Source organism: Danio aesculapii, chromosome 4, assembly GCF_903798145.1.
Source record: "Danio aesculapii chromosome 4, fDanAes4.1, whole genome shotgun sequence".
NCBI classification, from domain to species: Eukaryota; Metazoa; Chordata; class Actinopteri; order Cypriniformes; family Danionidae; genus Danio; species Danio aesculapii.
In genome coordinates, this window is record NC_079438.1 from 45,376,726 (window position 1) to 45,391,368 (window position 14,643).

The 14,643-nt window shown below is 37.5% G+C and overlaps 1 protein-coding gene across 2 annotated transcripts in view; it reads left to right on the forward strand.

Annotated features, from left to right (window-relative positions):
- The window catches only part of prickle1b (prickle homolog 1b), a 30,232-nt gene that overhangs the window by 12,464 nt on the left and 3,125 nt on the right, over positions 1-14,643 (forward strand). The window contains exons 1-5 of one of the 2 annotated variants that reach the window (XM_056455792.1): positions 7,709-7,884; positions 10,956-11,135; positions 12,751-12,864; positions 13,402-13,536; positions 14,381-14,584. In XM_056455792.1, coding sequence (XP_056311767.1) covers positions 7,870-7,884; positions 10,956-11,135; positions 12,751-12,864; positions 13,402-13,536; positions 14,381-14,584 — 648 coding nt within the window. In that variant the 5' untranslated portion in view covers positions 7,709-7,869. Of the gene's footprint in view, positions 1-7,708; positions 7,885-10,955; positions 11,136-12,750; positions 12,865-13,401; positions 13,537-14,380; positions 14,585-14,643 lie in introns of those variants that run through there. The other variant, XM_056455793.1, reaches the window with a different exon arrangement.

Sequence of the window (14,643 nt, forward strand, 5' to 3'; positions counted from 1 at the left end):
TGTAATTACTGGATAATAATAATAATAATAATAATAATTATTATTATTATTATTATATAGTGCTGGGCCAGGAATAATCACGATGAATTGCATCTAAGTTTGTTTTGTCATAATAAATATATCTAATACACACACATTCTGTATATTATGAATATGCAATACACACACATACATAGAAACCAACTATACACAACAATTTTGTTACATAGATATTAAAATTTATATATAATTTGTATCACATATATTTTAATTCAAATATAAATAAACATTCAATATATGCATGCATGTCTGTATGTATACACACATAATAAATATACACAATACCCACACGTTATGTCAAAACAAACTTTTAATTTGGATGCAATTAATTGCCCAACACTATCTATCTATCTATCTATCTATCTATCTATCTATCTATCTATCTATCTATCTATCTATCTATCTATAATTTTTTTGACAATATGGAGACAATCCGTCAATAATGTCTATAAGAATTTATATTAATCATCTTATCTTATATAACTATGTTGGGATGAAATGAGACCCTGGGCATTATTGTCGCCAACAATTAAACTAAAATTGATGGTTCTGTGCACATCTTTCATGCCATTGTTGAACTTGTAAGAGTGTATATGTCCTGCGGGTAAGCCCACCTGTGTCTGCAGAGGTTAGCGTGACCTCTCCTTTTTTTTTTTAAAGTGGAATGTATCAGTTAACAATATCAAATTAGGCAGGTAAAAGAGGGCACAGAGGCCAGTCATAAAACAGGGCCCATTATAATCTAAATGCATGCACACACGCAGCTGGATGCCTCAAATGAACGCATACATCATCATCACTGCAATCTCCAGCACATTATTCTGTATCCTACAGTCACACCTAAATGCAATAACAGTATTTCAAATTGTTAATTACAGTATTTTAAAGTCAACACGAGTTCAGGTCAGGTTTCCAAGCTGAATAGAAACTCATCCGTCCGCAAAACACAAGATCTTTTTAGCCTACGGTACTTGTTCTTTTCAGTCTGCTGCGATACATATAATTTGTGAGGCAATCATCTAGAATAAATGTTGTTTTTACTGCGCTACGGGTTGAGATCTATCAATAGTGGCTTATCTTATACAATATGCTAGAAATCCTGGAGAGATTAACATAGGAAGATGATGTTTTAGAAATTCCGGGACCGAGTTAGTCATTTGAAACGGTGGCTGGTGTCTAAAGATTTTCAATTTGCTTGTGTGAAAAGCTTTTTATCACTCAGCGTGTCTGCACACATTACAGTGTGTTTGTAATTCCGGCTAATCTGGCCTCCTTTCCTCTTTGCGAACTATTCAGCGACATGACTAGAGCCTTTTTATTGGGCTTTACAACCCTGTGAAGGTGTCTTGCAAACATTCACCGGTGGGCTGTAAAGTTTTGGCACGTATAAGTTTTCCGTTTTCTTTTATGACCAGATATCTCACACCAGCTTGTGTCTTTTTACTCTTGCGTGAGTCTGAATATTAACACAACGGTGAGAAAAGCAGTCGTTGATGGATGTAACGTTTTGACCGTCAGGAACAGGCGAGAGACTTTAAATCGCTTTCATCAGATTGCGATGCCTGTACGGCTGTTCCCAGGTGTGAATAGCCGATTCAATTCAAATTCAGACTTCAGTGGAGAATTCAGTAGCGCTGAATGTGAATGGACTGATAAAGGGTGTGAATAGGGAGTGTGTGATTAGAGGGAAGGTAAATGCTCACTGATATGACCTGTATGGAAAGGGATGAGGTTGAGCTTTAGAAATTTTGATAGTTCGTGAAGGGATAGTTCACCCAAACATTTTTATTTGCTCATCCTCAAGTGATTCCAAACCTTTGTGAGTTTCTTTCTTCTGTTGAGCACAAAATATTATATTTTGAAGAAAGCTGGAAACTGGTAACCACTGACTTTCATAGTTGGAAAACAAATCCTATTGAAGTCAATGGTTACAGGCTTCCAGCTTTCTTCTCCTTTTGTATTCAAGAGAAAAAAAGAGAAATGATTTTTTATTTTTGGGCAAACTATTCCTTTAATGCTTGTGCATTTAAACTAGGAGGTGTTTAGGGTTACAATGGCAGCAATTTTACTTATTTATAACATGAAATAATTTGTACTGAATTCTTAGGAAGTGTTTCTATACCTTCATGTCTCACCTAAATGCCATTAAATTGGGAATTGAAAAAAGAATTGAAAAAAAATAAACCTCTGATTTTGACTTTGATGCAATTTAAAAACAATAAAAATTTCCTTTTCAAAAATCTCTCTCTTCATTTACAGAAAAAAAGATATAATTTGTATTATTATTCCAGTGCTTTCCACACATAGACTTTACTTGGGTGGCCGTTTTTATTATTATTATCAACCGTTTACACTTTTTTTATATCCGCCCTATAGCCAAACATTCGTGATCGATTAACTAGTGGAAAATCTCCTCTCACCCTACATGTTTCCTACTTCTCGTTGTGTGCGCGCAAGAACTGTCAACATTCCCACAGACAATCTCACGTGCTCTGCAGAGACACACAGAGATGTAATTTTTTAGGATTTAAAAATGCATCTGTCCGGGGTTTCTAAAATTCTCCAAAAATGTCAGAGATTGGACTTTCGGTTTCGCTTTCTAAGCAGTCGTCATTTTTATTTTAAGCCTGATTTACTTTCGCTTGGCTTTGCAGCCGCAAGAGCTAAACAAGTAACGTTATATAATCAATTTTTTTTCTAAACGATAAACTTCTATACACTCGGAGAGGACTGGCTGCAAAACATGTCCACCATAAGAAATGGTTAATTAACTCATTTGTCTTATTTACTTATCTACACTTTTTATTCTTGTAATTATTATACTTTAAGAGATTTTTATTCTATAGGTGTTTTTATTCCTTTATGTCATTTATTTCTCATTTGCTGTATATATTTTTTTAATTTGATGTTTTTTTTTAAATATATTATTATTTTTACAGGGTTTTCACCTTTATAGTATAGGACAGTAGAGTTTATTGACAGAAAAGTATGGGGAGCAGAGAGAGGGGAAGGATCGGCACAGGACCACAAGGCGGCAATCGAACTCGGGTTGCCGCGAGTACCGCAGTGCATGTGTCGACGCACCAACCACTACACCACTGGCGATGACTTTAATTTGATGTTGATATATATTTTATACATATGCTAACATGCTTTGGCAATACTGTACAAAATGTCAGCAGCAGATTTTACTCGTCAGTGGGTGCATAAAATAATAGTAAAACAAACAGTGGAATTCTTTTTTTATTTAAAAAAAAAAACCCCAACAACAACAACAAAAAAAACTTCAACCCATTGAAAAGAAACCGTGTATAATAAATAAAAATATTGGTAAAAATGACTGTCGCATGTCGGTAACCGTGCCGTGGGTAAAAGGTTGAAACATGCTACCACAGCAAGTATATTTCAAACCTGTGGAAAGCACTGTATTACATAAAACTTTGTTAAAACAAAGATATAGTTGACTAAAAATCTGACCTGCATTTCTTCTCTCTTCCTTTTTTCCACCTTTTATGCATTTTGGCCATTCATTTACACAACAAGAGTGTTTTCTGGGCCTGAAAGTGCAAACTTTTAAAAGGGTTTTAAAAAAGATCCAGAAAATGACAAGTTGTTTTCTCCATGTAAACTACTAAAACAAGATTTTGTGAAAATTGTGACGTCACACAAATGTGCATTATGTGCACTAAAAAAAAACATGATAACGTGCACTGGCGTGAAGTGTTTCTTAACAGGGACATGCACACCTATTTTGCTTAGAATGCATAATACAGCATTCTCATTGATGCAAACAGTTGTTTTGACAGTGCTGTCATCTGTTTGCATCACTTCTCTGTTTAAGCAACTGTAGTAAACATACCCTAACTTTGAGTTAGCAGCTCATTGCACAAACCATGCTAGGAGGAACTTGTGTAATGAAAATTGATTACACTGTGATGTTTGCCCTGAATAATTTGTTTTAAAACAGACACTAGTAGGTGTTCATCCCACTGCAAAATTAATCATTTGTCGGAAGCCTGTGCTTGATCTTCAAGTCATCATTTTACACGGCCGACCACATTTCTATGAAACATAATGCAATCACATTGCAAAAATGCTCAGACAGGGAAAATATGTCAGAGCGAGTCTGTGTCAATTCACAGCTATGCCCTGAAAGGGTATCCCATGCACCATTGCTTCCTCCTCCGTAATCCTCAGTGTTACTCAAATCAAAATTACTGATCCAAAAAAAATAAAAAGCCATCCAAGAGGCTGACTGGGGTTGTCAAGTGTAAACTGTCCCACATCAGAAACACTCTGATGTGTTGTTCTGACAGTGTGAATGAAAACGCATACGGCGTGAGACACTCAACATTGCATCATTAACAAATCAATAGCACAATCACCATTGTGGAGATACTTCGCCTCCCCCCAAACCCCAAAAAACATCAGATCAAAACCTGAATGCAGAGGAAATTTCCATTTAAAAAAAATTTAGCTTAGCATTCAAAACCCCTTCGATTTACACAAACATGACCTTAGCTGTTTACAAATGTAGTTCTTGCTGTAATTGGAGCAGCTGCGTGCAAACAATTGTGGCATGATCCATTAGTTTGATGCCTTGTCATTAACACTGGAAGGAAAGAGCGAAGCTAAAGATGAGCAGAGGGGACGGGGTGTGTGCAAGGGTTATAGGTCACCGAAAAGAAGTGTCATTAGTTAGGTAGCACTGACATGTGAATGCAGCAGAGCAGCATCCATTCTTAAACACTTGTCAATTGGTGTGGCAATGAGGTGAAATATGCGTTATCGCTTATAATGGCTGGCCAGGGGAAAGTTGACCCATTTTACAATGGGAAGAGGAGGATGTGAACCTTAGGTGTTTAGCACGTAGCTTCCCTTTCCTTTAAGATAGCACAGAGGTAACTGTGCTGAGTAATATCAGGAAGGGTTGTGGTCTTCCTCCAATCACCAACATGTTGAAGAACTTGCTTTAGGAAATGATGGGAAGAGTGTCTGATAATTGCGGTCGGTTTCGGTCTACATCTGGACAAACATTCACAAGGACGCGTCACTTCTCCTGGAGAATAACATTATTCTTTATGCAGCTCGTCAGTTGGTTTCAGATTTCCCCCTTCCTTGGAATCAGCATGGCATTTTCTGCCATTTCGATGGTGTTCCTGATAAACATCTCAAAAAAGTTTCGAATAAAAGGTTATCTTTTGTAGTAAAGTAGTTCTTCGCAATTTCTGCCAACAACAGATGAATCCATCTTGGTTGGCTTGTTCTCTCATCGCTGTCTAAAATGACCTCTCGGCTCTGGAAGGCGCTCAAACTCAAGTTCTAGGATGATTTGGCAATTGCTCAGTCTAGCAATTTCACACAGGCTAAATGTGGCATTTCAGCCGGATCGTGATGAAGTAGCTGTGACCAAACAGAGATGCGTGTGAGGAAGGTCCAGCTTTTGTGTTTTTAGATGACAAAACCAGCACATTTATAATAAGATGCTTAGCCAGAGTGGCATCTTAGAGCTCTCTAAGCAATCCATAAAAGCACAATATTTGCATTAAGGCATTTGGGAGATTAAATACAATGACTTAGATTTTTTTTATTTGAAATTTATAGGGCTGTAAAAAAACAACACAAGTTTATAGTATTTTCTGATAAGTGTGGAGGGATGGCCAATTATATTATGACAAAATTATTAAATTAAAATTATATCACAAAAATTTCTGTAATTTAAAACAATATTAATGATGATCATTCATAGACACAAAAAAATGCATATTTATATTATTTTGTAAGCATAAAGTATATTTATAATACATTGCTAATTGACCTAGCCTATATTGCACTGTTGAATACTAGAAAATAGCATTCTGTAGGTGTGTCCCAAATCGCATACTTATGCACTATTCTACGGCATTTTGTAGTATAAATAGTGTAAGTAGTGCGTTCACACTGAAAACTCTAAAAAAAAAAAAAAATAAATTAAAATGAAGTGTGTAATGTTAGACACTTCACACATTCTACTATCTATGTAGTAACTATATTACAGTCATTTGTTCTCTTATCAGTCAATAATGTTAAGAAAGTTGGTTCACATGGCAAATAAAGTTTTTTTTTACCTTAGTTACAACTTACATTTACAACTGATTTACTTTAACTGAAAGTTAATTTTCGACTGTCCTTTTCCTGAAAACCAATTAAGGTCTTTGTTGAAAACATTCCAGGATTTTTCTACATTTAGAGCACTTATTTGATGTTAAATGTTTTCAACCTCCAGACTGTAGCTTCATGAAACTGCAGTTTTTATTTTATTTTTTTTTAAAAGCTGTTCTTTTCCACTGTAGAAAGAATATAAATATACTGGATGACAAAGGCATGAGTAAATTATCAGTAAATGCTCTTTCTGGGAGTTAATACTTCAGGATATATGCAGGAATCCTAAAGGTAATTTCAATACATTTTTAAGACTTTTTAAAGACCTTCTCAGAATATTTTAAGACGTCATCGCCACTTCAAGTTCTAATCAGTATCAAACCTTTAACTTAATAAACAGTTGTTAATAAAAAGTTGTCAGATAAGAAAGAACTCAGATAATCTCAGAAGAAACAAAGCTTGAAAGAATAAATTAGGCGGTTGTTTTCAGAGAAAGGCTTCAGCTACTGTTTCAACTCGTCTTTCTTCAACCAGGAGAAGCAAACTTACATTTTCCCATTTTGCCGTTTATTTCGCTCTATGGTTTCGCTACATGTGTAGAGCGTCACATGACCTTTCTGCATTTGTCACAAATTACATCACATCACCCGGACGGAGAAGCAAACACTTTGGACAACGCGCTACAAAAAATGAAGACCTCGTAAAACCCTGATTAAGACTTTTTAATATCCTTTAAGTGCCTTAATTTTCTCATAATTGGTTTATCAACTTTTAATACTTTTTAAAGACCCCGCGGACACCCTGTACTTTAAAAGTTAAAAATTCAATTCAGGTTTCTTATGCTCAAGCGTGCCTAAATCCAACTTAAAGACTATGAATAAGCAGCAAATTCTTAAAGTTTTTTGATTGTTTATTGAGCTAAACATCATAGTTAACGATTTGTTAATAGTGAGAATTGTACCTTAAAATAAAGTGTGACCAAAACTAATGTACAACTGATCGCAAACGTAGTTAAACGTACATTTTCCCCTCTCCAAAAGTAACACTAGTCACTCAACTTTAAAACCACAATGCCTCGCTGTTGGATACAAATAAGTATTGCTACAGATTGCACCTGAAATGTATTTTCTGTAAGGTACAGGCTTACATAATTCATTATGCAAATCCCGTATCTGATTCTAAAACGCTAACATATATTTCCTGAGCACTCCCTGTTCTTCCTTCACATGACAAGAGTTGCTGAAATAACAGGAACTCTTGGCCGCAACAAGCCCTTGATGTAACTTACGCAACATTCAATGTCAAATGAAGTCCTCCAGGATGTACTTGACTTTGAATGCTTAAGGAACAAACAAATGGCTGTGCGGATTGAAGAGGGTTTTGCTGTGGGACACGGACGGCTCTCTTTACTACAGGAATGTGGACCAGGGTTGTTTTGGGGTTGGGGGTGGATTGCAGTTTGAAGTGTAGGGGGAGGGATTGAGTGTGAAGGGGGCTGGTCTGAGACGGTGTGACTACAGGAGACATGCTACTTGGCACACACATTGATGCATTCATCTCAACTAGCAGCATTCACACAGACCGTCCAAGCTACACTGGAATTTACCTGAGATCATTGTGGACATGCTGGCTAGATTCTTCTTCCTCTGTTGTTTGCACTAATTTGAGGCTTTTTCTGAATGGTGCAGGATGCACTACGCAAAGGTAAGATGCTTCTTGAAATAGAATCAAGTCTAAACTAGTCTCGGTCTAAGCTTTGGACCTTTGCAGGGAGCACTAAAACACAATCGAATGCATTGAGTGACAAGTATTTGTTGACAGACAGGAAGCAGGAGATGAAATAACATAGCACCAGGGTGGTGGGATCAAAATTGGTCATGTGGAAGAAGATGGGGTAGGCGTTTGGATTATCCAGGGCCCCATTTACACCCAAATTTTGAGATTTGTTTTAGTGTACAGCTGTGAGGTACAATCATTTGAATCAGAATTGAAGGTAGTCTAAATGTAAAATTGGGTAAATTTGAGATTTTTATTTTTTTGGTTTCAATTTTTGCATATTTTTTTAGCATTAGACATCAACAATTGGTAACACTTTATTTTGATGGTCCATTTGAGTATTAGTAGACTGTCTGCTTAAGATCTACTGATACTGTTTCTTCAACAGACATTTAACTGACTATAAGAAACTGTGCAAGTACATATCAACTTACATTAACCCTAACCCCAACCCAACAGTCCACTTAAAATCTAATTAGAATTGGTTGGCATGTAGATACATTGTAACTTAACTTCAACAAACGGACCATCAAAATAAAGCGTGACCCAAAAATTATAGTAATAACGTTAGGAATTTTCATTAATTTTGGAGTTTTATGCAAATTTTGTAATTGGAACTTGCAAAATTAATCAATTTGAAAAAGTAGAATTGTAAAGAAATCTTATATAAATTTTGATACAACATGAATTACAAATCTATAATTGGTAATTAATAAATCTACATAAGGAAACATGCCCCATTTCGTTAATACAATTACAAGGGCAGGTGTAAGCTACAGCAGTTTTGTTAAATCTCCATTTTTATCTAAGCATATATGACACAAAGCATGACTGAACATTTACAACGCATCTTTTATACTATTTAGTTAACAAAAAATACTCCAGTAGAGTATTTAAGACCAAAATAAATGAATAAAGCCTGAATTATTCCTATATAAAGAGTTAAAATATAAGTTTTTAGTTCTATACACTCAAAATAATTATGTTTGCTGTTTATTTAAGCTACTTATTTAAAATGAGCTGAAACACCACAAATCTTTTTTTTTTTTTTTTTTACAGAAAATGTTATTGTTTTATGTTCAATCCACTTAAATTTGTAAAAACTAATAAGTTAACTTAATTCCTTCATGTCGTCCCAACATATTTTGCTGCTTGTTCGAACTACTTAATTAAAAAAAAAAAGAGTTGAAACAACACAATTGTTAAGTTTTCTTTGGGACAACCAATTTTTTTATGTTCAATCCACTTCAATTCTTAAAAATTAATAAGTTAGCTGTCAGTTGTGTGTAACCCAGCATCTTTAGTGTATTTTAAATAAGCTAAAACAACACAATCCTTAACTTTTAAGGGGACACATAATTGTTTTATGTTCAATTCACTTAAATTTGTAAAAACTAAGTTAACTTAATTCCTTCATTTCGTCCCAACACAAATCGATTGTACTGGATGTGTCAATTCTTGGCAAACCTGATGATTGCAGCACATCAAACTCAGTTTACATTAGACCAGAGAAACTTTTACATCCTAAACTTGACAACAGAGCCCTATGAAGCCCAGGCTTGTTGAATCTCAGCCTCAGGTGGAATGGTTGTAATGTAAGCCTCAGTTAATCCAGGCACCAGTCTGTGTTTACTTCATAAGTGTTTCATTTTTGACACAGTAACTCGCGGGCTGGTGCTGAGTGCTCACTTTCCTGTATGAGGTGCCAGTCAGATCAGCGGCATACATCTGGAGTGTGTTTACATTTCTCTGCTGTTGTGACTTTCTTTTAAAAAATGTCTTTTTTGCAGTGTACGAAGGTTCCTTTGAAAACAGGGCAGGGTAGATCCGTTTTGTTTTTGTTTTTGCCACAAAGCCACACATTGTGTCAGTGCCAAAGAGTGACAAGGTGTAACGCGAGTGCTTGTGTATGTTGGCCCTGGAAGCCACAGCAGGCATTTCCTACCCTGCAAGACATTTTTAATGAAAGCTGGGGGAATAAGCACTAAGAGTTTGATTTGCATCTACATATGCATATTATATTATAATAAGGATGTTTTATTTGATTTGTTTAGATTGATTTTGGGGGGTAAACTATCCTTGACAAGTCTTTAGCCATCTATTCCTTTCTCCTCAAAAATCCATACATGGCGACTCTGTCTGACTGATCATTCACTCTCATTCAGGTTTGGTAATTACATTGAGAGGTTACTGGTCACTGGTGTGAGAAATGAATTCGCATTTTAATTTGACTGGGGTCATTGAAGGTGAGCTGGATTGTGATTGAGGCGATACAAATAGCATTTTCCATTAAGAGAACAGGGAAAATGTTATCTGCCCCAAGATTTCCCTATCCATTGATGCCTCTTTGTATTGCAAATCTATTACCTTTGCTTCACAGGATAACTGAAATACACAGTAGGAACTCGTAATATGCGCAAAACAATAAAACCATCACCTACACCTACAATGGACATTCAGGACCTATGATAAAACATTTAATCAGGGATCTACCTCATTACTGGATAAGATTGTTTAGGACTTTCCCTGTGACTCGAGGGCAAGCTGAGAGGGGATTCATAAAGCTTCAACCTCAACCCAAACAGGGGCGTTCACACACTATATCGGGCTCATTTGCAATTCAAAACAACTGAAGCAGGAGAGTTCTTTTCAACACCTTGGGACCAAAGGCATTTTATCTGACAGAAAGTACTCTGAAGTGCTTCAGCATCAAGATAAAGCAGACCTGGAGAAAGAGGCACGAGTGTTTAATCCTGCTTCGTGTACACATTGACATCTTATCTGACAGCCCAAGGGTTGGTCTGAAAGGCAAGACTCTGCTGAGATTTCAAAGCACAACTTCCCTTCAATTTAAGATTCTTAAGACTTTGGAGTTGTTCTCCATTTTCAGACATTGCAAGGACATTCTAACAGCAATTATTATAATGCTTTCTTTTGTAAAACAGATGCAGCTCTACTTACACTTTTAATCAAAAATCAAATCTTTTTTTTCTGAACAGGGCCCCCATCCCATGAGTCTTGAGAGTACATCTGGGATCTGGCCCATTACTCGGGCACCGGACATGGACTCGAGAGGAGCCAAGGCATTTGGGTTTCAGAGGAGTTCAACCTCTGATGACGACTCTGGGTGTGCTCTTGAAGAGTACACATGGGTTCCTCCTGGACTACGAGCTGAGCAGGTAAACCATGACCCTCACATCTACTTATTTGTATAGATTTTTAGGCAGCCTTAACCATCCCATATTTCTAGAATTGCACATGAGTAAAGCCACATTTATTGTGTCAAAGCAAAGATTGTGTGCGTTTTTGTGTGTGTGGAACACAAGAAGCACCAAGTAATATTCTCAGCTTATTTAGGTTAATTTCTGAAACAGCTGCACATGAACTTGCACAGAGGGCAATTATTGAACCTATTCTTTGACTAAGTTTCTATATGGAGACTGGATCCTCTTAACCTTGACATTGAGCACACATGCGCCTATGTCTGACTGACATGGTGCTGATCGGCAGCACAAAGCCAACTTAAACTAGCAGAAAATGACAGAACATCTAGTAAAGAATGACAAAGAATTGATTTTTAGAAGAAAATAATCGTCCCTGTGGTGCACAAACTGTTGCAAGTATTTAGTTCTTCTGAGGACCAGGGCGGGGCCAAGTTGGAGCATTCACTCTAGTCCCCCGGGCTCTGCGATTGGTTGGTGAAATTCCAAATTGAACCAAAAAAAACAAAACCATTACAATTGGCCTAAGATTGGCAAGCAAAATTCAGGACATTGCAATCTGCAGAACCTGGGAAGTTTAAAAAAAACTTAGTTCTTCTGAACATGCCCAACAAACATTTTAAACCAATAAATACTCTTGAAATTGTTCACCGTGATTTCAAAGTTATCTAGTAGGCTATATAAAATTAACCCTAGTTCGAGTTTGTCCATGTTCACTGACCTCCAAAGGGAGTTTGAAACCCTTGAACCGACTGACCAAAACGCATCTTAATACCAGGTATAAACAGGGCCTTAGTGTGTTGGCTTAAACTGCCTGAATTGTACTTGTGTGGTTCAAGCACTAGTCCCAACAAAACAGCCATTTAGCAAACCTAGTTTCTTGCTCTGCTGTGTGCAGTAAGCAAACAGACCTGAGCTTGTGTCTAGGGGCTGGTTGGCACCTTCCTGAAACGAAGGCAATACACAAACACAGATGCAGAATCATTGGGGTGGAGGTGGGACTAGAGTGAAAGGGGGTCTGGAGTGAAGTTGAATGTGTTGTTTTAACCCCCACCTTCTCCTCGTTTTTCAAAATGTGGAGTGGGAGGCCTGACAGCCTCATGAAATCTCTTTGACCAGTTCTGTGGAAAGCACTGCAATCAGCTTCAGAAAAAGTGTTACTTGAAGGCAAAACATAATTCCAGAGGTTTAGAGAGAATTTAGGGCAATTTGTATGACAGCTCCCCATATCAAATCCCACATACACCCAGTCCCACTGTTACAGAAATAACAGTCTGTCTTCTGGATAGTAACACTTATGAACATTCCAGCAGGCATCTATCTTGGTGTCTTTAATGGCGTACCCCCCATAAATATTCTTCAGGGTCACCACTGACAGACACCACTGTTTAAATGCTTTGTCTTGGTCAATGATATACCCACTTCCCCCTTGTTGGGGGAGACAATCGGGAGAAGTCTGTATGACAGGTTGAATGATGTAGCACCAAATGAGGCTGGTGTCTTGTTTCAGCTTTCAGCTGTTGAAAGCAAACCCTAATCCTCTCACTCTCTGTTTGCCTTTTCCCCCCATCAGGTTCAGATCTACTTTTCGTGCCTACCAGAAGAGAAGGTGCCATATGTCAACAGCCCTGGAGAGAAGCACAGGATCAGACAACTACTCTATCAGCTGCCACCACATGACAATGAGGTACGAGGGAAAAACTAAACAATGAAAGTGATAGAGATGCAGCTATGTTGCTAGAATACACAAGGCTTTATCCTCGTACAAGTACAGTTGCATACAAGCACTCCGAGTTGCATGCAAAAAATATTTAGCGCTATCACAGAGGGGCATCTTTCTCCTCTAGCTAGCAGCAATAAAATGTTCCTCTGTAACTTTTATGGTGCTTGCTGTAGGAACTAGAACTGTGTACTTTAGCGAATTCCTGGCATAACTGTGGGTTATAGATCTAAAGACTCATCACGTGTGGCATCATTGTTTATCCCTCCTGCGGGGCTAAACAGAGCAAATTGTTTGCCTTTATTACGTCTTGTATGAGTTCCACAAGTCCATTGTAAACTTTGAGGTTGATTTGTGTAGTTTTCAACGTAGCCCCCATCCCTCCCCAAAAAAGGGAAAAAAAGGAACTTTTCTGTTTCCACCCATTCGAATGTGAATTAAGCCTTAGATAAAAAATATTGAAGATATTAATCTGTTATTTCCTTTACCTTTGCTTCAACACAGATTCGATACTGCCAGTCCCTCAGTGATGAAGAGAGACGAGAGCTCCACATGTTCAGCATGCAAAGAAAGAAAGAGGCACTTGGGAGGGGGACCCCAAAACTGCTTCCCAGAGCTCTGCAACATATTTGTGAGCATGTACGTATGAATGTTCCTGCTCTTATTCTCACCATCTGTAAACATTTTAGTAAAATCTAACTTGCAAATATCAGAGTTCAAGGTAGGCCACATTCAAACTGTGCACTCATTTGATCAACTATTTCTAGTCATAGCAAATCTACTTACGGTTATGAAAATGAAGTTTCTGCTTCATGTTACATTCCCTTGGAAGCTGTGTTGACTTGTCATGGCAAATCAGACAACTTGGAATCAGGCAAATGGTCCAATTATGGCCTAAAGTCAACCAAAGCACAGAGAAAATTCATGGAAAAGATTAAGTATTACAACACAATCTTTGGCTGAAGATCATCTCCTTCAGGGGCTGGAGTTAAGCACATGAGAGCCACTGCAGAGAGTCGCTTCCTGTTGGGTAGACTTATAAACACTAACCAAAAAAAAAAAAGGTTTAGCATCATAATACCTCTAAAAAACAGATGTATCCCTTCACCACAAATTGCCACTTGAGACACTGTAGAGCAGTGCTAATCTTGGGTCTCTGGTTTCTGCTGCCTAAAAAAAATTGCGAGACACTCAACACCCCTGTTTCCAAGGCCAACAGCCATGTAGTAATAATGGGAAGCAGCTGTGAAATGAATACTTTGGCAAAAGTACTTATAAAAAGACTCATGATCATGCATTTGGTCATGCTCAGTTGGTCTTTAGAAGAACATTTCAACAGAGTTGGGGGTCCATTTTAATTAAATCTCTTTTTACCGAAAAAGAACCCAGAGCAAAATCCAGTACAATGTACGATGACTTTGACTGGCTAAAGCAGTCATTTGTCAGCCATTGGTTCTCATAAAATATCCTCTTTGAATTTTAGTGTAAAGAGAATATCAACGGTGGAGAGATGGCAGTGTTTGCTTCGCGAGCAGGCCCCGGCCCATGCTGGCACCCTGCATGCTTTACTTGCTACACCTGTCATGAACTTCTGGTGGACCTCATCTACTTCTACCACAATGGCAATATCCACTGCGGCAGACATCATGCAGAGCTTCTAAAGCCACGGTGCTCAGCATGTGATGAGGTGAGAATATACACTTGTAATAACCAATACACAAAAAAACAAACCTGTCCAAGAAAGAA